This window comes from Delphinus delphis, chromosome 17 (genome assembly GCF_949987515.2).
Source record: "Delphinus delphis chromosome 17, mDelDel1.2, whole genome shotgun sequence".
NCBI lineage: Eukaryota > Metazoa > Chordata > Mammalia > Artiodactyla > Delphinidae > Delphinus > Delphinus delphis.
Window position 1 is genome coordinate 8,433,901 of NC_082699.1, and position 23,437 is coordinate 8,457,337.

Here is a 23,437-nt window from a genome sequence, read left to right on the forward strand (position 1 = left end):
ATCAATGATGCTTTCTAGGAGCACATATTCAAAGCAAGTCCATAGCCCGTAATCGGCTGGAGCTATCTCCCAGCGGCGTCCGAATACGCATGCTCTTCTCTCTCATGCTTGCTACTGACTTGCTACGTAAAGCATCTGGTGTGTCGCTGTTACTGCATGAGCTCTCCATTTCCTTGCCAATAGGTGGATATGTGACTTTCACACTAATGAGTACCACGTGGTGTAACAGAAACCCATCACCATGAAATATAGCATTTTTAGAAGGCTCTCTTGCATCAGGGAAGCCCATTTATGCTGCTGAAAATGTTTTTATTTGTCTGCTTTGATGTGGGAAATGGGTGTCATTAGTAGGACATGAACCAAATCCCAACTTCATGCTTGTGTCCTCGTGTTGCCTTCAGACCTACATACATGCAGTTGGGTGAATGAATGGAGGCCTTCAGCCAAGGTCCTGAAAGACACTCAGAGTCACCACGGGGAAGAAGCAGACGGTCTAAAACACAGCTCATGTCCTCATCCTCTCCCTCTTTCCTTCTTTGCCTTTGGTTTTCCGAGGAATCTTAATAGATGGGCAGAGGGCATAGTATCTGTGAATTTGAGTGGTCCTGCTCTGGTTTCCACATAAGTGCAGTAGAAGAAGAGAGGAAGGATGGGAGTTAGAGACAGCCAGACTGAGCAGAGCTTCCCAAGCCTTGCCAGGCAATGTGATTTTGAGGTCAGGTGTGTCTTGAACCCTGTTGGAAGTATGTTTGCCTGCAGGCATTAGGAACTTAGTGAATATCGCTAGTAAGTGCTTTATTATCCAGCAGGAAACTGGGCCAACTGCCACCAGTAACATCTGTAACTGATTGTCAAGGAAAGAGAGAGGAAATAGTTTCGGCTGTACCGTGTTGCTCCTAAATCTTGATCAAACACAAGAAAAGGCAGCTGAGTGACGCTTGAATCGTGCGGTGTGAAAATGAAGTGCAAACGTAGTGCCCATTTAGAAATGAAGGATTTTTCTAATGGACTGCACGAATCACTTAGTGCTGCTCCAGACGCCCAAAGAAAAGAGAGGAGAGCCCCTGAGAGTGTCCTGCAGTGTATCTTGTGCCTTACCGTTTACCTTGGCATTCTTTGTTTAACACTTCACATACGGCAGAAAAGATTAGCCTTGGAAAAGCTTCTACTATACTTAGAAAAATGGCTACTCCTACTGGGGAGTTTTGAAATATTCACAGTAATCATATTCCTTGATTTTATTTTGAGATAATTGTAGACTCACACGCAGTTGTAGGAGAAAATACAGAGCGAGTCTGTACAACCTCTATTCAGCTTCCTCCACTGGTAGCATCTTGCAAAACTACAGAGCACTAGCACGACCAGAATATTGACATCAGTGGAGTCAAGTTACAGAACACCTTCATCACCACAAGGTTCTCTCTTGTTACCCATTTATCAGTCTCGCAGGGCATTAACAGTTATCCTCTCCCTGGGAATTCCTTCTAGGGAGCTGATCTTGATTCTTTAATTAACCTCAGTCCTAAGCCCAGGTACCTTGCACGGCTCTGAAAGAGTCATGCCACATCCATGATGCTGTGACTCTGGTTCACCCTCTTATTTTCCACAGTAAAGTCCCATCTCCAATACTCATTCCACAGTTACATTTCTGAACAATAGAATGTACAGTAGAACCTCCTCTATCTCCTTCTCTTTCCTAGTTGATTTATCCCACTCAACTGGCTTTCCCAATTTCTTAAAAAAATTTTTTTCCCCACATGTTCAGACCTATTTCTTATCACCCCACCACTCTCTTGGTCACTGGCTCCTCCTTCATTCATTTTTTTTCAAACATCTTTATTGGAGTATAATTGCTTTACAATGGTGCGTTAGTTTCTGCTTTATAACAAAGTGAATCAGCTATACATATACGTATATCCCCATATCTCCACCCTACTTCCTACACTCTCGGGTATCAGATCCTTATTTTAGTAACCCTTGAATGCTCTGATTTTTATCTGGTGTAGGAAAATAAGGCAGATGGGTGAGAATAACCTTCTCTGAATATTCAGAGAGCAAAGAGGGGATCCTAGCTTCAGATTTCCTGGTCAATCATTGAGCCAGTATTCCATTTAGGAGGGATTTAGAGGTAGCACTCTTTGAATGTGGAGTTAGAATATTAGTTAGTTTGGAAGATATGCTTGTAGATTATCTAGTGAGAACATGTATTTGAGTGACTTGGGGTTTAGAGGAAGGATTGATTATAGCGATGTTAGCACGCCAAGCTACCTCTTGTGTCACCACTATTCCAAAGAAAAATATTAGAGAAGCATGACTGTAAATTTAAAAAAAGGACACCAAGGAACACAAACCTGACCTCAGCAGCCGAGGGCATGAGTAGAGCTCAGGGAGAGAAGGAGGGAGAAGGAGTCAAAGTACCAGAAGGCCGTGGCGATGGCCATTTCTGCCAAGTGCTTCAAAGAATATAATCCAGTGTTTGTCCTGTAGTCGACACTCATAAGTATGTGCTGAATTGAAGAGGTGCAAGGTCTGGGGCTTCCCTGGTGGTGCAGTGGTTGAGAGTCCACCTGCCGATGCAGGGGACACGGGTTCGTGCCCCGGTCTGGGAAGATCCCACATGCCGCGGAGCGGCTGGGCCCGTGAGCCATGGCCGCTGGGGCTGCGCGTCTGGAGCCTGTGCTCCGCAACAGGAAAGGCCACAACAGTGAGAGGCCTGCGTACTGAAAAAAAAAAAAAAAAAAAAAGAGGTGCAAGGTCTGAACTGATTGTTCAGTGAGGAATTAAAGACAGTAAACCAGTCATTACACAAAGGCAATTTTCTGTCTTCCCCTCGCCTCTGTAAACTCTACCTTGTATTATTTGATATTATTCCACGAGTATCAAGCAGGCCGTCAGTTGTCCAATGTAAAAACATGATCCCCTTTAGAAAGCAAAGAAGGAAGAAAAGGAGGGAATACCGGAAATGAAGGGAAGGGAAGAAGGAAAGGAGAGCTTGGGTAATCATTAGTGCTGTTCACCAGCACTTCTGGTCTTTACTAGCCACATGGTAGAATTATACTTCCTGACACCCTAGAAGTCAGCCACGTGTTTGGCCTGTAAAATGTGACAGGTGAAGCATGTCACTTCTGGCAGCCAACCTGAAGAGCTAAGGTGCGATTCCCCACGCTGTTTCCCTCCACTGTGGCTGCCCTGTTCCAGACGGGGAGGCTGCATCCCTGGCCAAGAACAAGTCAAGCCCGGCTCCCGCCAACCCTGCAAGGATATTCTGTGTGAACGAGAAGGAAATCTTTCCAGTTCTAAATGATAAAAAGCTGGGGTTGTGTGTGACTATAACATAACACAGCCTGTCCTGAATCATAGAACATAGTAAGTAACATAGTCTTTCGCAGTAGGATGGTAGGTGTTTTTTCTTTTCTTCTTTCTTATCTTTTTGTATGTTCTAATTTTTCAAATAATTTTTTAAATCAATTTTGTACTCTTCTAGAATGGGTATATTTTTTGTAATAAGGAAATAAATTAATTTAAAATAAACTAGGGAAAAGATGATTTTAATGATTTGAATATGTTTATAATTCAAAATTATATCTTTATTGATAAATGCATGAAATACACAGAAATTAATGCCACGTTCTTGAACCTGGGGTATGTTTTTGGAGCAGACTCTGTAGTCACCAAGAACTCTGAAAAACAAAATGTCACACTGTCATGGAATCAAGGTTTACCATCTTGAGACAGGTCTGCTCCAGCCCCTAAGAAATGCACCTTCGTGAGGGTGGTGGACTCCTTTGGGGTCCTGGGAGACATTTGCGTGACAGACAACTTCCCATTTATCTGTGGTTTGCTAATGAGATCAGGCAAAACGACCAAGAATGATGGGCATTGCTTAAAAGAGCCCTCTGTTTTCTAATTTTCCCTTCCCTCATCCTTCCCTTTGCACAATACACACACACACACACACACACACACACACACACACACACAATAATTAATAATGCAGTCAGGCTCATTCGAGGATAACCATACCATTTGCACATTGCCCTTATTACACAGGAGAGCCTTGTTACATGTGGTTATCTGCACATATTCGTTTGCCGACCTGAATGAGATCAATAAGATCCCATGCCTTCAAGATGGCAGACTCCAAGCCAGGGCCAACCCACAGACAACTGATGGGTCTCAGCCCTGTTTTCTTTCAATCTCTTCTGACACAAATAGAAGACAGTGCTGCTGTCTTTGAGGACTGAGATTCCACAGACAAAAATTAGGAGTCTCTAGATATTTTGTAAAGGTTAATGTTTTCTTTGAGATTTTACCTAGTGCCTTTGCAGTAGTATTTACAGAGTTTTCTTCCACTTGACCAACCTAGAAATATATTATATAATAGACTCTCAATAGAAATAAAAACCTTCTTGTTGGTCCTATTGAAAAATGTTCATTGCAGCTCTATTTACAATAGCCAGGAGATGAAAGCAACCTAAGTGTCCATCATCGGATGAATGGATAAAGAAGATGTGGCACATATATACAATGGAATATTACTCAGCCATAAAATAAACGAAATTGAGCTATTTGTAGTGAGGTGGATAGACCTAGAGTCTGTCATACAGAGTGAAGTAAGTCAGAAAGAGAAAGACAAATACTGTATGCTAACACATATATATGGAATTTAAGAAAAAAAATGTCATGAAGAACCTAGGGGTAAGATGGGAATAAAGACACAGACCTACTAGAGAATGGACTTGAGGATATGGGGAGGGGGAAGGGCGAGCTGTGACAAAGCGAGAGAAAGGCATGGACATATATATACACTACCGAACGTAAGGTAGATAGCTAGTGGGAAGCAGCCGCATAGCACAGGGAGATCAACTCGGTGCTCTGTGACCGCCTGGAGGGGTGGGATAGGGAGGGTGGGAGGGAGGGAGACGCAAGAGGGAAGAGATATGGGAAGATATGTATATGTATAACTGATTCACATTGTTATAAAGCAGAAACCAACACACCATTGTAAAGCAATTATACTCCAATAAAGACGTAAAAAAGAAAAGAAAAGAAAAGGATAGTAAAGCCCTGGTTTACAGATAAACTCTTTGCTCTTTTTCTCCTTCTACAGCTCCAGAACCCATGTTTAGCATGTAAGACAATGAATTATAGTTATTCTTAGTTCTGGATAACAAGTTCAAAAGGCCCTAAAAGACTGAGGTTATTGCTTAGTGCTCATTGCAAAGAAAACCTTCTGGGAAAGGTCTTGCTTTTTAAGAAACCAAAGAATTTTTAGATCCCAAACTGTACCTGAAAGAGAAAAGAAAACCTTATTAAGAACTTCTACTTTTCTAAATTTACATTTGGAATAGTGAGAGATTATGACAAATGTGCAAATTGGTATAAATGGTCTCTCCAACCTTACTTGGTGGTTTCATTAAGTTTTTTTAAAAATAGAATAAACAAAAGAAAAAATACATACTCCTCAAAACAAAGACCTTTTACTGAAATTGTCTAGTTTACCCTTCAAAATATTTAATTCCTTTGTACTCTGTAAAATGTCTAGATAGAGGCAAAATTATTGTTAAACTTTTTGAAGGTTGACCTTTAAGCACAGGTCCATGTACTTACATTGGAAACTAGGTCTCAATGTAGAAGGTGCCCATGGAGCCTATAGACTCAAAGGGTTCTGAAAAAAGTTAATAACCCTCATTCTTTGTGACTAAAAAAGACCCAGGCAGGGCATGTCATATACCGCAAGGAGCAGCTAGTGGCCTGAACTGTTAGCTCAGATAACGAGGCTCCTTCTGCTTTCATCCCATCTTGCTAACATTCTACAAAGATGTTTGTTGCAATGAAATTGATTGCCAGCGCACTTGGCAATTCGAATTGCATTAGATGTTCCTTCTTTGTTAATGCCATTAACCACACGAATGCAATCTTTGGAAGCTCTATATCAGGAACTCAGGACCTGGTGCTGTGGGACTAGTTCAGGTTTTATGGTCAAGGTCCCTTGTTCTGTGGATCTAATTAGCATGCAGAGCAGCTTCTCGGCTTCTAAAGTGTAAGCTTATGCCCTGAGCTGGATTCTAAAATTGAAAGCGTTTTTTAAAATGCTCTTATTTCCTGATATTTACAAAATGTGTTCAGGTGCAGAAAAGGAGGACCTCAATTAGGGGAATCAACTAGCCCATCAATGAGCAAATGTCTGTCCCTGGGACCTACTGTGTGGATCCCAGGTTGAAGTAAGGAGTCAGTTCTGAAATCTGTGAAAAGGAGCCACAGATGTTGGATGCTGTCAGACTTTGGAGGATTTCAGAGAGCCCCATCTCTGAAGAGCCTTTGAAATCCTATTCCAACCCCTCCCCACACAGCTTCAATCACCCAGAAAGTTGAGTTACTGTCATGATCACCCAGTGGAGAGGGCTGGAGCCGGAGAGCAGAGAATGAGGGTAAAGGGTAAAGACAGCCATCTTGTAGGGCTCATGGGAACTGAAGCCTTGGTGCCCTGACACTACGAAGAATCCCAACTCCTTCACTATCTGGGCTGCAAACGCTCTGGTGTCATGTCGGAGGTCATATAATTGTGACTTGGAAAAGACAGGCCTGATGTATGATTTCTCAGTTGTGGAGCCTTGGGGGAAGAGGGAGGCAAGGGGAACAGAGAAGACCTTAACAGCTGGGAAGTAAGTGTGTTTCCTGTCTCTCCCTCCGCTAGCTGATGCTTCAGTCTGAGAGAAGAAGCAGGCTGCTCCCCTCTAACCTGTGATGTGCGCTCATTGGTGTGCGTTTCTTTCTTTCCACCCAGGACAGCTTTCCTGCCCGCTTCGGAGGAGTCCATTTTGTCAACCAGCCCTGGTACATTCATGCCCTGTATACGCTCATCAAGCCATTCCTTAAAGACAAGACCAGGAAACGGGTAATGAAAACAAAAACCCAAAGGGGGGATTCAGAGGCACAGTTACAGTTAAGCCTGTTCTCTCCCTCTCTCTCTCTCCCTCTCTCTGTATTTTTCATTGTTTTTTTTCCTGCTTTTCTGTAGTCCCTGAGCATTTGAGCCTCAGCTGGAGTTTGCAAATGGCCTGGATTTAATCAGTAATTGAGTAACTGAGTTATTTTACAGTCCGGGTGACAAACCAAAGGAAACATGGAAGGCATGCAAATACCAGATGCCCCTTTTACTGTAAATGCTTGTGGGAAATATGGAGTCAAGCAGCTTCCTGTTCGTAGAATATTTTAAGAGCTAGCATTTTGTCCTGTGAATATATTATTGCTACGAAGAATACTGATGATTCGTATTTTTCCCCATGGCTCTTGGGTCATAGCTGCCAGCTCCATCACCTTTGAGACTGGGAAAGCATTCTTCTTTGGAAATAATAGAGCTCGTAGGAAGAAGGCTTTTAAAATCTTGATTGTGTCAGCTGATGACATTTGGGAAGCCAGCCTCTTCCACCAGAGCTGGGTATTTTTTCATGGCATTCTGATTAGCTGAGAAACCGAACATTTTTTAACCACTCGGAATCTCAGTTTCTTCATTTGTAAAATGGAAAAACTAACACCCACATCACAGAGTGGCTGGAGTAATTTAATGAGACAGATCGCATAAAGCCATTCATGTACTAGAGACTCCATGACACCCATTTCTCTTTCCCATTTAGCTCTCTTTTCTTGTAAGCTTTCCGATTTCAGCTATCACCTGGCTCAGGGACATCACCTCTTAAAGGAACCAGGGTCAGTCTTACAGTGCCTTACATAGGCCTCTATGCCCCAGGGACCCCGTGCTGGGGAAGAGCTCTGAGTATTCGGGGGGGAATGACGATGTGAGGGACACCCTCCCATACACACTCTGCAGGTTTCCTAACTCCTAGACTTCAGATGCTTCCAGATCCTTAGGAAACACGGCAGTAGGGTATGGGATACGGGGTAATTCCGCTGTCCCCAAATGAGTGTGGAACTGGGAACTAGAATTCACCAGCCCCAAGAGGCAGAGACATTCTGGAACATTCTGCAATCTGTCTGGGGTTCACGACAGTGATACGGGCAGAGAAGTACCCTAGACTGTTCCCAGTGTGGCTTCATGCTTTCCACTGGCTTCATTTTCTACTTAAGAAGGATCCAGTGGGAATTCCTCCCACAAAGCAATCGACATTTGTGCTATGCCACTGAAGGGGGTTTCTGAAGCTCTGGGTGCAGAACAGAATCTGACAGGTGGGGATTCCACCTCCTACCTGCTGAATTCCTCCACCCCACAGGACCCCCGGAGAGAGGGCCAGTTTCAACAGCGCTCCTTCTCCTCTAAGAACTGGAAGTGTTGCGTGGGTGGGTACCAGGGCCAGTATTTTGCTCCAGCTTTTCCATGCTTCAAATACTACAATTCCTCCAGTGAGACATTTTGCAAAAGCCAGAATATGTGAATTTCTTCAAAAAAATTCTTGTTAAAATTCAGTCATAGCCAACAATCCAGTGTCAGAAAATGTACATTGTTTTCTGAAGTGCTACAGTATTCTTGTGAAGAATTTTAACACTTAGCTTCTTGTCCCCTTCCTCCTTAAATGATGTCATTACATCACAAGTTAAAATCAGTACAACAGAACAAAGTAGCAAGTATTTATTATGTACTTATATAGTACATTACAATAAACAGGCACACCACGGAGATATCGCGGGTTCGGTTCCAGACCACCGCAAAAGGCGAGTATTGTGATAAAGTATTCTATTAAGTGTGCAGTAGCATTATGTCTAAAAAAATGTTCATACCTTACCTCTTGCACCATTGGTGGGAATGTAAATTGATACAGCCACTATGGAGAACAGTATGGAGGTTCCTTAAAGAACTACAAATAGAACTACCATATGACCCAGCAATCCCACTACTGGGCATATACCCTGAGAAACCCATAATTCAAAAAGAGTCATGTACCAAAATATTCACTGCAGCTCTATTTACAATAGCCTGGAGATGGAAACAACCTAAGTGTCCATCATTGGATGAATGGATAAAGAAGATGTGGCATATATATACAATGGAGTATTACTCAGCCATAAAAAGAAACGAAATTGAGTTATCTGTAGTGAGGCGGATGGACCTAGAGACTGTCATTCAGAGTGAAGTAAGTCAGAAAGAGAAAAACAAATACCGTATGCTAACACATATATATGGAATCTAAAAAAAAAAAAAGGTTCTGAAGGACCTAGGGGCAGGACAGGAATAAAGACGCAGACGTAGAGAATGGACTTGAAGACACAGGGAGGGGGAAGGGTAAGCTGGGACGAAGTGAGAGAGTGGCATGGACATATATACACTACCAAACGTAAAATAGCTAGCTAGTGGGAAGCAGCTGCATAGCACAGGGAGATCAGCTCGGTGCTTTGTGACCACCTAGAGGGGTGGGATAGGGAGGGTGGGAGGGAGATGCAAGAGGGAGGAGATATGGGGATATATGTATAGCTGATTCACTTTGTTATAAAGCAGAAACTAACACACCATTGTAAAGCAATTATACTCCAATAAAGATGTTAAAAAAATTATTAAACAAATTCCTCATTAACAGTCAGAAACTTTACATGTTCTTTTTGTTCTCCTTGAACTTGTGTTTCCATTATACTTCCCCCACCAAATCATAGCCTCATATAACATTTTTTTATACTGAAAAGCATTTTATCGGTCACCCTGTTACATTTCTTTGCAACAAAAATATGTATATAAATTTAAATTACTCTTTGATTACCCATGACCCTAATGCTTTAAGTATCAAAATTTTTTCTTTTAAGTTGGGTAATCATAAAAATGCTATTAATGCACAATTGTCCAAAACAACGTAAATATGTTATAAATGTTAATAATTATTAAATTTTAAAAGTAAAATTTTTATTAAAAAAAAGTTCATACCTTAATTAAAAATACAAAACAAGTGTAAAAAAAAAGTGTAATAGTTACATCGAGGATCACTGATCACAGATCACCATGACAAATATAATAATAATGAAAAAGTTTGAAATATTGAGAGAATTATCAAAATGTGACCCAGAGACATGAGGAGAGCAAACGCTGTTAGAAAAATGGCACCAATGGACTTGATGCCATGTGCCTGACGTAGGGTTGCCACAACCTTCGATTTATAAAAAGCATGATATCCGTGAAGTGCAGTAAAGCACAATAAACAAGGGATGCCTGTAGTATGTGGTATGTAGCGTAATATACTTATATGGCATATTATTATACTCTATGTATTTTAAAAATCACAGTTACCCTTCATCATGGTTAAGTATGGGGGGGTGTGTGTGTGTGTAATTGATGGCCCTATACTTGAGTACAGTTTACGCGCATTAAGCCTGCAACTTGAAGAAGTGTGGGAACCGATGTCATTATACAGATGCCCTTTAGATAAACTTTCAGGAGTCAATTCCTAAATCGCAGGCAATGGTAATCATCAACTTGTGGCTTATCCACTTTATAGATCTGTTTGAAAATGTTATTTGGGGGTGTTTTCTCCCCTGCTTGACTAATTTCCATCACCATCTATCATATGCTTAGAAGATGCAAACTTGTTTGTTGAGGGTATTGGCAAATCCAGACAAAAATAGAAAATCGTTGCAAAAATATCTCACGGTAAATTCTCAGGTCCCAGTTTTCAGTTCCACTGACTAAGAATTCACTGAGCTTTTTCCTTGTGCCCACACCACCCTGGGAGCTAGGAGAGTGTTAAAAGAGAAAGACGACACTGTCCCTTTTCCTGAGCATTCTTTTCTTGCTATGGGGAAGCAAGACATAAATGAACAAATCAGAAAAAACTAGAAGTCATCACACAATGAAGAGTTAATTTAGGGAAGAGGGGAGAACCAGAGTGGGCAGGTGCCACGGGGACAGACTGAGAAAGAAGTTGCCACTGGGTGTAGGCTTGGGAAGGATGGGGAGGGTTGAGGAGGGTTCAGAGGGTACGCCGGGGGAGAACACAGCAATGTGGAGCTGTGTGTGAAGCATGACTCGATGGTTTCGGATGGGCTGCATCCCTACTCTTTTCATCAGCAGGGATAATTAAGAGATGACGTCGTACGTGTAAATTTGGGCCATGGCCAAGTAATACCCAATTTGTTCATGAACTTCATTTTTAAGGACTATTAATTCAGGCCCTTTTCTGAGCAATAAATTAACATTTTATGCAGACTAAGCTACAGACACAAAATTGAACGCCTCTTTAAACCCCGTGATCACCAGCAGCGCATCCACTTTGTCACTGCTAGATTGTGTATTCGATTAAATGCTTGGTCATAAGTTTTGGATGTTTTCCTTGCTAATTATTTTTTCTTTCCAGATTTTCCTGCATGGAAACAACTTAAACAGTCTCCACCAGCTAATACACCCTGAATTTTTGCCGTCTGAATTTGGAGGAACCCTTCCTCCTTATGACATGGGAACCTGGGCCCGGACGTTACTCGGCCCTGACTACAGCGATGAAAATGACTACACTCACACCTCCTATAACGCAATGCACGTGAAGCACACATCCTCCAATCTGGAGAGAGAGTGCTCACCCAAGCCCATGAAAAGGTAAGGCCTGGGTTAGCAGAGCCTCCCAGTTAGAGGTCCAGAGGCATTTTGGATTTGGGCCTATTGTGGGTTAAGTAATTGAAGACCTTTATGGGCACAGAACTTGAATAAAATAAACTGCAATACATTCTCAGCTGATTTCACCAGAACTGAAAGTAAATGGGGGTTGGCTGGCCCAGAAATACAGTTGTTCCCATTGTATGATAGAAACAGTAAAAGGCTGGGACCTCATTCATGTCGTGATTACAGCCCTAGTCTCTATGGAATCTGTTAACTCACACAGAATGAAATGTGGGACCTTTGAGATCCATTGAATGAAAAAGCAATCTGCTAGAAAACGTTTCTATCATCGATGCATTTGGAACCATTTATTGAGCATTTACACTCACAATTTTCATCCTTTGTTTCCTGGAGGTCCCCTCGCAGTGCGCTCAGATACATCTGCATTTTGATCTGGGCTCAATCTGGCATCCCTGCTATTCAAGGAAAGGGATGATGAGGATGATGATGTTTTTAATGTACTATCTGGGATTCCAGTCTCATTCAGCTCATTAATTTTCCAAACAAACATTCGTGTCTCAGCTCTGGAAGAGGAACTCCTAGCCTGATGATGGTGGAGCCGTGGTTCCTTCTCAAAAGGCCAGAAATTACCATAGGCAGAAAGGCACATTTTCTTTTTCCTTGTACAGTGAGTGAGCTGAATGGGGCCTCACAGCTAAACCCAGCCTGTGATGCAGGCGCACCAGCCACCAAATCAGGCGGAGTCACTTTGAGGAAAAGCAGAGCCAAAGTGACTTTGAAGATACACAGAGTGGTGTAGAAGCCTGGCCTTATCCATTCGACAGGTATTTAGCGAGAGCTCCTCTGTGCTGAGATCACAGGCACCTCATGGAATCAAAAGACCAGTGTGTGCAAAGCACCTCAACGCAAAAAGTGGCAACATTGCAGCACCACGTAGAAGAGCACACATGTAACATTTTAGATATAAATTCTATGCCGACTTTCTAAGTTGGCACGACACGGCAATGATTGTGCTGCCTTCAGTGTGTATTTACATGTAAAGATGTTTGTTCCCAGGATGGTTTTTTTAGCTAGAGATAACACCATGCGTCAGTCAAAACTGGCAAGTTTTGTCACTTCCAGTAATTTGGGGGGCTTTGATGCAGCCTGATCATAGATAGAGTTTGGCTGAGTATATGCAATAACTCCTGTTTTCATTCATTTATTAAACCTTTAGAACTTATTAGGAATCCAGAAACTTGTTTGTAGAGGAAGAGGCCTTAAAGACCTGAGCTGCACCTTCACTCATGCCAGGAAGGAGTGGCCCCAGCTTCCAGGGAAATGGTCCACATCACCCAGCCTGTATACCGGGCGATCAGAGGGGCCAGTGCTTTGGGGTCTTATCCAGCTACACAGTGGAAGGGCTGCTTTTGATCCCTTTGACAAAACGCCTTCGTCCCTATGTTCCCTAAAGTCCTCTCCTCGATCCCACATGGAAGAAGTAGGACGATGTCAAAAGACATTGTGAGCCATCCGCTTTTTTGGAGGGAGTGGGGAGAGGGTGAGGGAATGCTTGGATCGAGTTCAGATTTCTGAGCCAGAAGGAAAATTTTGGCCATGTTGTTCCCTTTTGGGTCCTGCCTGGGTGGTTAAAAAAAAGAAAGTCGTTTTAACTGTTTTCAGCTGTCAATAGAATTGGCCGTGACCTTGGTGACCTTTCAGCATGTACTCCTCGTCTTATAGGGTGAATGCACGCGTTTGCTGGATAACCACTCATTTCCGGCAGAAGTAATACATCATCATGAAATACAACCCATACGAAAAGAATGAGGGGTGGCAGTGTGGAAACAGGAGGACCCTTGTCTTCTAAGCAGTCGGGGCAAAAAAGGGCCCATTTTACTGTGTGGCCCGGGAACAGATGTTCCATATGGAGGTTACGTTCAGTAAAATTACATAATGCGTCATTTCTTAATGAATGCCCCACAGTCCCTGCTGCCCTGTAAGTTGTCTTGTGACTGGTTTATAGCTCAAACAGGATTGAACTTCGTACTTTCGGGGTGTCACTCCTCTTCAGGCAGCTCATGCCTGACATATCGTCACTTCTAGAAGCAAGGACCTCACGGGTGCGCCACACATGCCTGGTGTTTTATGTCGGTTATTGGATACTGAAGTGTTGCGTGGGTGCTGACAGGAAACTGTTAACATATCTTAAAGAACCGAGAGAAATAGCTGGCTAGTCTCATCGTTACTTGTGCATCCGGCTGAGGTGATGTCCTGCTTTTATACAACTTTCTTTGCTGGGGCAGGAATGGGGGTGGTGGTGCATCTCCTTGCAAATGCATCCTATAGAGCCATGCAACACTAGAATGGAAGAAAATCTACGATGAATTCAGTCCATAAGGACATGAATGAGGCCAGATAAAATATGGTGGGGGGATGCCACGTTCTCCTCTTTTTTAACGAATGACATGACAGATTATGAGATAAAGAGTTCTAAGCTCCTGGCAAAGCCAGGAAGTAGGGTTGAATTAGAGGAAAATGAACAGACGTGGGTGTGACTGGGTGTAGTTTCAAGTGCAAAGTGTTTGGCTACTCACAGTGTCTGTTCCGAAAAAGACTCCTGTTTGCTGAAGACTCATAGTCAGATGCAATTACTTGGAAAGGGAGATGTAGTCTAGGCAAGAAAAGCAAAGAAAGCTTATTTCTTGTGAACATATTGCTGTTGGTAGACAAACATTTTGCCTGATTCCAATAACGCTGATGCTGTGTGTACCCAACATCTAGCTAGCAGTGGGTGTCTCGTATAAGTTTTAGTGATCGTATGGATGAAAACAAATATTTGACATGCTATGTGATAAAAATCTCTTGGAAGTGTCAATCATAAAAACAATGCGCTGCTTGCATAGAGAATTTCAGCTCCTTTTTCGGGTTTAGGCAAACCTGCCGTAGATCCTATCTGGGCTTAAATTATCCAAACTGCAGTGCTCGAGTTCTCACGTCAAGGCCATAAGTGAGCATTGTTGAGCTTTCAGCATCTCATAGGAAACTCCTTCAGGGCCCCATTTGGGATGCAGCTGCCTGTGTCCCTGTGATAACAGCGATCGGCCCGCTGGCCCGGCTTCCCTCTGCTCCACTGCTCTTCAAGACAGGCCTCAGGGGCTCCAGGCACGTGTCACCGCATCCTAACCCCCGCCGCTTGCTTCCACTTTGAGACTTTGAGGCAGTGTTTACAGTTCTCTTCTTCTCACTTGCCTTTTTTTCCCCCCCAGTCTCCCCTTATGGGACTAGATGTGGGTTCCGGTCACTTCCTTCCACTGATTTTTCTAGTTATGTGATGTTAGGCACACGTGGAGTGTTGGCTGCCTCAACTCTAAAGTGGATATAACCTCAGGGGTCGCTGTCAGAGTCAGATGGCAGCAGGGGGAGACAGTACCCAGGACGTCCTACAGAGGAACAGGATGCTAAGTAGTAGCTTTCCTTCTCCAGCATGGTTCGTAAGGATTTCCAGTTTTTTAGAGTTTTAACTTCTTTCCCAGTGGCAGTTTCTCACTAATGCTGGAAATTCCCAACTCCCTAAGAGAGAAGCAGGCAGTGATCAGGTGTGGTGGCCTGAAGGGAGATGTCTTGAATTCCGGGTTAGGAGTCAGCCTTACACTGGCCATCTCCCTCTTCTTTGCCTTAATTGTGCAGAGGGCAGGAATTTTGTACCCTTGGAGCCCTGCACCCAGGACGGTCATGCACAGTGGGTGCTGGACACAGAAGGCAAAGTCAGGGCGGGGGGAATTAGCGACACAGACCCTTGCCTCTCCTCCTCTCTGTCTGCCAAGAAGGTCTAGGCTTCATAGGAGCACTGATTTTCCACTCACCAACCCATCCTGGTGTAAGCCTGCCCTCTTGGGCTTGGATAGCAGTTCTATCCTTATTGGTCTTTATTAGTGTTATTCCTTTCTCTCTGTCCGTCTAATCTTATTATCCATGGAATCTTAAGTGTAATCTTTAAAAATCATAATGATGCCACCCCTTTGCCCAACATCCTCTGCAGACTTCCCATTGGTTCCCTGCATTGGATGAAGGCTGCTCCCCTTTATCACAGGCCCCGGCCACATTGGCTTCTGTCCACCGCCTCCAGGGCCTCCCTGCTCCAAGATGCTCTCCCCTGGCTCGTGGCCCACACTTTCATGAGGGCTGGCTTCTCCACCCACAGCCCTGGAGGGAGTTCTTCACCCTCCCCATCCCAAAGACCCCTCCCTTCCCATTCTGCTCTCCTCTGTCACTGAGCACTGTTTTCATTAAAAAATTTTTTTAATATTTATTTATCTGGCTGCGCCAGGTCTTAGTTGCGGCATGTGGGATCTTTAGTTGCGGCATGTGGGCTCTTAGTTGGAGCATGTGGGATCTAGTTCCCTGACCAGGGATTGAACCCAGGCCCCCTGCATTGGGAGCGCAGAACCTTAGCCACCAGACCACCAGGGAAGTCCCTGTTTTCTTCTTAATAGGGATCACACTCCCATAATCACACATCTGTTGGCTTATGTATTCAATCTCCCTTCTATAGACTATATACCCTCTCAGGGCAGGGGCTGTGCTGTTTTATTCACCAATATGTACCCCGTGCCTCACAAATACCTCAGTAGATAATAGATGCTCAATGCACATTTCCTGAAGAAGGAAGAAAGAGGGCAAGGAGAGAGGCAGGGAGCAAAAAGGAGAAGGGAAATAGGAAAGAAGGAAGGAAGGAACTGTATGACAGGAAATGCTGTCAGGAACAGAGGACTCTGTAGAGTGATGAGGTTAATAGTCAACCACGCATAATGGAGTAAGACAGTATCATCGTCTTATTTGTAATCAATGTTTGATCAGAATTTGAAATTGTCTCTAAGCGTATCTATAACTAACTCCTTAGTCTGATTATTTCTCCTAGTTACTGAATTTTCATTAACAATTAACTTTTATAATACTTATCTTTTTGAAAATGTTGTTCATTTATTCATTCAGCAAATATGTATTGAGGACCTACTAGACACCAAGACGTAGTACAAGATAGAGTCATTAAGAGACCAGGATCTGCATCAGATTCTGTGGGTTCAAATCAGGAGCCATGGGACCTGAGTAGCTATCTCTCTGTGACCTTGGTTTCCTCTCTCCAAAGGGAAAAACTATTAGATCTGCCTTATTGTGCTGTGAGGATGAAGTGAAGTGTTAGCTGCTGAGGATAGAGTGGTTGGAAGGGCAGACCCTGCCCCTGCTCTCTGAGTCCACAGCCTATGAAGGGAGACAGACTTTAAACACATCACTGTACAAACAGCTGGTTTATTCTCACCAGGACAAGTGCTTTGACAATGACAGTGTACCATGAGGTGCATCTTGAGGGTCCTAATCTGGTCTGGGAGGGGTGCTGGTCAGACAGGGCCTCCCTGAGGAAGTGACGCATAAACTGAGACTTGAGGGTTGAGAAAAAGGTTCCCAGGTGAAAGGAGAAGTGTGGAATTGGGAGCAAACACCCTGCATTTGGAAGGAGCAGGGTGGTTCCTGGGACGACTGTGTTCTACCAATTATAAGATGTATTTTTTTAAATTAAAAATCTCTGAAATCAGTACCTGTCTTACAAATGATGACATCTTAGATTCAATGAAATACAGAATTAAAACAAAAACAAGAACAGAAAAGCCCAGAGAGGCTGGAGAGCAGAAAGTAAGACGAGAAGAGGTGGGGGGGCCATGCAAGACCACATAGGTCTTGAGAAGGATGTTGACCTTTATCTCAAGAGCAAAGGAGAGTCATGGAAAGGTTTTAAGCAGGGGAGTGACATGAAAATATGAATTTATGAAAAGGCTCACCCAGCCTTTTGTGAAAAGTATGAACTGGAGTGAGGGATGGTACACGCACGGAGACTGTCTGGGGCTCCCGCAATAGTACAGGCAAGAGATGGCGGTAGTTGGACCGGGGCTGTGTGAGTGGAAGCAGACAGAAGGTGGACTCAACGATATTTAGTGGGTCGAATCAACATGACCTGATGATAAAGTCATTATGGGGAACAGAGGGAAGAGATTTCAGGAATGACTGGAGGTATCTGGCTTGGGTAACTTGCTGGAGAACATTTCTGCTTCCCAAGATAGGGAACTTGGAGGAGGAACTGAGTGGGGAGAAGGTCAGTAGAGCAGACTACCCCATCCTTCCTGAAACTCTCACTCTACTCCCTTGGCTTCAAGGAAGCCACTTCTGGTTCATCCTACCACTCTGATGTTCACTCTGGAGCTCTCCTCCGTTCCCGTGGCTTGCATCCCTTTATGCCTTGGAGCCCCTAACTTATGTTCATTCTAGAATTCTCCTCTGAGCTTTAGAACCGTCTAAGCAGCTGCCTACGTGACTACTCTCACTGGATGCCACACAAGCCCTCACACTAACCGTGTCCAAAACTGAACACATAACCTTCTCCCCAATCTTGTTGGTTCTACCCACTGAACACAGATCTAGATGCATTACTCTAAAATCTGACTTTTGTGCTATTTTGAAAAGTTTAGTTGGAACCAAAGTATAAAACAGTGATCCAAATTGAATCACAGTAGTCATTCATCTTGGAGAAGCATCCTCACTAAAGGAACAAGACCCCCTTTCCCCAGGCCCTCTCTGTCACAGTGCCCTGATTCATTTGCTTCCCAGCACTTCTCACTTTCCGGAAGTTTCTCGTTTGCTTCCATCTTCCATGCTCATTGTCTGTGAACAAGGCTTCTCTGACTGCATCAGTCCCGTGGTCCAGCACTTACAGTGATGCCCAGCTTGGAGACAGCACAATCCTGACTTTCCAAGGGTGTTTCCAACCTGTGTGTGAGCTGTTGACACTGAGTCTGGGCAACTCTCTGGAATGAGAGTATACAGAGCTGCCAGAGTGACAGGTGTTTTTATATTAATCTGAATCTCTTCCATGTGAAGACCTTGAAGGCAGAGATATTTCCCCTTCCTTATTTAGCATATAGTACATACTCACAACTTTTTTGTTTTAACATCTTTATTGAAGTGGAATTGCTTTACAATAGTGTGTTAGTTTCTGCTTTATAGCAAACTGAATCAGCTATACGTATACATATATCCCCGTATCTCCTCCCTCTTGCGTCTCCCTCCCACCCTCCCTATCCCACTCCTCTAGGTGGTCACAAAGCACCGACATGCTCAAAACTTTTGAAAAAATTTATTGTGTGACATGAACACGGACAAAATGCGAAGTGGGAAAGCAGGATTGCTCAGCTTTGAATTTCCAAAATGTTTTCCTGCCCCTTGAAATATTTCCCAGATTTGAAGGTAGATTTTCCTAAACCGAGAGCTCTTCCCCAGTAATAAATTTGGCATTTCCTGAGCTCTTCTGACTCTTTAAGATATTGCATCAATGAGTGAACAGAAGCAGGAATCTGGGTTGAATGAGCCGCCCCTGACAACTCCTTACAGCTCTTCTTGAGGTAGATGAAAGCAGATTTCCTTTTAGGCGAACCTGGGATGGGAAGGTTCCTTACTGCCCCACAATGATTTAGCCAGGTAGTGACAGCTCCAGAGCAATGCTTTGAAAATTCTCATGTGCGCCCAAAGCACCGGGATCTTGTTAAGGTGCAGATTCTGATTCAGTGGGTCTGGGGTGGGCCTGAGAATCTGCATTTCTCACCAGCTCCCAGGTGGTATGGGTGCTGCTAGTCTGGGGACCACACTTTAAGTGGCCAGGCCCTAGACTGGAATATTTCCCCACATGCCAGACTGGACACAGATGTTCCTGGACTTATTCCAAGGGTTGTTGAAAAACTGAGCCTTTCAGGTTTTGAGAATTTTTTTAAAATAGATATGATTAAAAATAGAGAATTTTAATAGATTAAAATTAATAAAAATAGACAGTTTCTTATCCCCATGCTATAGATCAAGTAGCTGAAGCCCAGGAGGTTAAATGATTCAGCCCAGATCACAGGGCTGGTAGGTGGCAAAATATTGTAAATTCAGTTCTCTTCATTCCAAGCCCAATGCTCTGTCTCCTTTATCACATCTGTTCTCACACTTTTGCGTATTCCTTCCTCCCTCCCTCCTTTCTTCCTTCCCTTTCCTTCCTTCCACGGGGGCTTGCAGAGCACCTTTTTGGGGCATTTGCCTTTGCGCAAAGCACTGCAGCTGTCTTGGATGTCTGTTCCCGTTCCCGCCAGCCCGGCTTGTACCCTGTCTTTAAGACACAGTTGAAAAGCAACTTACTCTGTCACACTTTCATGTACTGTGCTGTCCCCAAACCCCATTCTGAGTGGGGAAGCTACAGCGACTCAGGAAGAAAATTGATATTCAGGCTAATGTAGTACTATCAAAGAAGGTCCATTAACGTCCTGTCATTTAGATCCATTTAAGTCATCTGACTCAAAAACAGACTTACAGAAGGTAGTTTTTATCGAGAACCCTAGCCATCCTTTTCAAACTCAGGTGGAATGAGTCATCCTCATGGTCTCAGCTGGTGGCAGCCTCTGGCATTTCTCTACCTGCTTCGGAACACCATATTCTAGTTCTAGCAAAGGAACTCCACGGAGGCTGTGCACCATCCATTTCACAGGGAGAAGAAGAATTTGGAAAAATTAGGGATGCTCTGAAGGTGCCTGGCGGCTCTTCGTGCCCGTCTAATTCTAATGAAAGATGAGTGCGTTCAAAGCAGGTGGTACCAGCACCTGTAGCCGTTTGCTGTGTTGCTATTTTAAGATAGGATCGGTAGTATTAAAAAACTCTCCAGAAATATCTGCAGGTTGAAAATGGATTATTTGAACCATCCTCTGAGCGCTCAGGACACTGAATCCACATCGGAGTTATCTATAGCAATGCATTCTGTTTCTCAACATTTTGGAAACCTGCAGACACACAGAATGTGAGCTCATGGCAAGGACAGTCATCTGGTTCAGCCACAGACTGGTCCTAAGACATCTGCAGACCTCACTCTGCTGCCTGGGGCTCCTCTGAAGGAACACAACACACGCTAATTATGACCTTGAACACTCTCATCCTCAGGGGCACTAGGGCGACTCTGCTTAAAGGAATGCTTTGGGAAATTGCTCGGTAACATTAAGAATATTTTTATAATTAAACAATCCTCTTCTCTATATCTATTTTCTAAATTTGCATTCTTTTCTTTGGTTTTCTTCAAGATGGCAGGCGAGGGCTGCCTCTGTTACCAGAAAGACTATCAGCTGTTCATACTCAGAGATCATATTCAGAGAAGTGTTGGTAAAATGATGTCTTTCCAACTGAAATAATTTCTCCTTGAAAGAGCTCCAAGAACTTTATTGTATCTTTTATCTCTCATAGCCCTCTAGAGAATGTGGTAATATCCTGTCCTCATTGTACCGGTGAAAAACCGTGAGTTAACATGACAGGAATGCATTGTTTCATAAAGAGCAATAAACCATTTTGCAAATAAATGAAGCGGAACATCCAACTGCAGCTGCCAGTTTCCGCCGTGGCCTTTCCTGGTCTTTCCTTCCATTCCTTCCTCCTCGTCTCCAAGCTCCTGGTCTGATTTGTCTTCTGGCAGCTGAGCTCTGTTCTCAGATAATCTTATCTGCTCCCTTTCTCCATCCTAATGGACTCTCCATGTTGACTGATTCCAGTTCTGCAGAGCTGTTCCCAGGCATCTGGGTGAATGCTGTACATTGCAAAGAAAGGATCTTGAAGTGTTTGTTATTAAATTCTTTGCTGGTCATTATAGATGAAGATACGATTGTACAACATGTAATTATCAGAACACTTTTTTTTCCTGAATGAAGTTCTGCTATTTTCTTTTCTGATTTCATCACTGTGCCTAAAATAAAGTTTTAATACATAATAGATGATTTTGTTCACCACTGGCTTCGTCGATGCCAATAGAAGAGATGCTTCTCTGAGAACCTGAATATTAACAGTTCTGGATATATGTTAGTATCCTTCGGTTTCTTACCAAGTTGTAGGTATTTCTTGTACAGTATAGCATAGTGTTTAAGAATGTGGGTTATAGAGTCACATGGGTTCAGATTCTAGTTCCACAACTCACTGTGGAAACTTGAGCAAATTAATTAACTTTTCCAAGCCTCAGTTTCCTGATCTGCAAAGCAGAATTAACAATACTCACCTCAGTGGAGAAGAGGGAACCTTCCTACACTGTTGGTGGGAATGTAAGTTGCTGGAGCCACTATGGCTATACCATAAACAGTATGGAGGTTCCTTAAGAAACTAAAAATAGAGTTACCATATGATCCAGCAGTCCCACTTCTGTGCATATATCTGGAGAAAACTCTAATTTGAAAAGATACATGCACCCCAGTGTTCAAAGAAGCACTATTTACAATAGCTAAGACCTGAAGCAGCCTAAATGTCCATCAACAGATGAATGGATAAAGAAGATGTAGTATATATACACAATGGAATACTACTCAGCCATAAAAAAGAATGAAATAACAGCAACATGAATGGACCTAGAGATTATCATACTAAGTGAAGTAAGTCAGACAGAGACAGACAAATATCATATGGTATCACTTATATGTGGAACGTAAAATATGATACAAATGGATTTATTTACAAAACAGAAACAGACTCACAGACATGGAAAACAAACTTATGGTTACCAAAGGGGAAAGGACCGGGGGTTGGGATAAATTAAGAGGCTGGGATTAACATATACACACTACTATATATAAAATAGATAACCAACAAGGGCCTACTGTATAGCACAGGAAGCTAAGCTCAATATTTTGTAGTAACCTATAAGGGAAAAGAATCTGAAAAAGAATATATATATATATATATATATATACTGAATCACTGTGCTGTACACCTGAAACTAACACAACATTGTAAATCAACCAATACTCACCTCAGAAAATTATTGTGAGGTTTAAATAAAGATAATGCAGGCTAAATAATTAGTGCAGAACCTGGCATGAAATAAGTACTCAATAAATGGTGTGGTTGTTATTGTTGATGGCCACGATGAGATGATGACAGTAATTATAATAACCAGCCTTGGGGATGGCAAACTCTCCTGTAGGTGATAATTCTAAAAATATCCAATTAAAGTGTGTGTTGAAATCTTCCTTTCCAAAACATTCTGAAACTGATTTCAGATGTGACAAGCAAGATTTGCTGGGTGTCAACTGGAATTTTTCTGCACACTGGAAAACCTTGCTGGCTCCAGAGCAGACGGGAGCTACTCTGCAGCAGGAAACTGTGACCTGTGGACATGTAGCAAGAAGTTCCTTTAAATAAACTAAAACGCTTTACAATGACACAGGAAAATCGTTATTAAGTAGCACCTGGCAGCTCTGAATTCAATATTTAGAAGCTTACGGAAATAAAAATATTTTTAAAAGGTGAATCTTTTTGACTCATGAAATCTACATGTATTGGGCATACACAGACTTCAGGAAAGGCTTTCCAGGTCTGGCTAAATTTTGTCATTTTTAGTATTGTTATGGTTTTCTAGAAGGAGGTAAAGACAAATGCTGAGATAGAGAGGAACTTAGACTATCTGAGCAAATTAGCTTAAAGTCTGAATTGTAGAAATTTGAAAAATGACGTCTAATTATTTTCAAGAACTAATGGGTGATTTAACCCAGTCTCGTAGACTTCATGAAATCTTGGGGTTAAAAATAGCACTTTGTCTGAGATCATTTTACAGTTGAAAAATGTGGGATCATAGAAGCCAAGTGAGGTGTTCCATAGAGCCCTAGTTCGTGACAGCAAGTTGGTGACGGGGTGATGAGAAGAGGCACTGAACTCCCAGTCTAGTTCTCTTTCATCAGCTCAGCTCTCCAAGGACCCTTACAATGAACGGCAAAACACATCTGTAGTGGTCACACAAAGTTAATATTAATTTTGCTATATGTTCAGAAAGGACTTATTTCTTTCCCTTCAAGTAGGTTAAATTTCTTC

At 42.9% G+C, this 23,437-nt stretch overlaps 1 protein-coding gene across 1 annotated transcript in view; it reads left to right on the forward strand.

Moving 5' to 3' along the window:
* The window catches only part of CLVS1 (clavesin 1), a 146,016-nt gene that overhangs the window by 115,656 nt on the left and 6,923 nt on the right, over positions 1–23,437 (forward strand). Inside the window, exons 4-5 of the mRNA XM_059994697.1 lie at positions 6,788–6,898; positions 11,292–11,527. Coding sequence (XP_059850680.1) covers positions 6,788–6,898; positions 11,292–11,527 — 347 coding nt within the window. The remainder of the gene's footprint in view (positions 1–6,787; positions 6,899–11,291; positions 11,528–23,437) is intronic.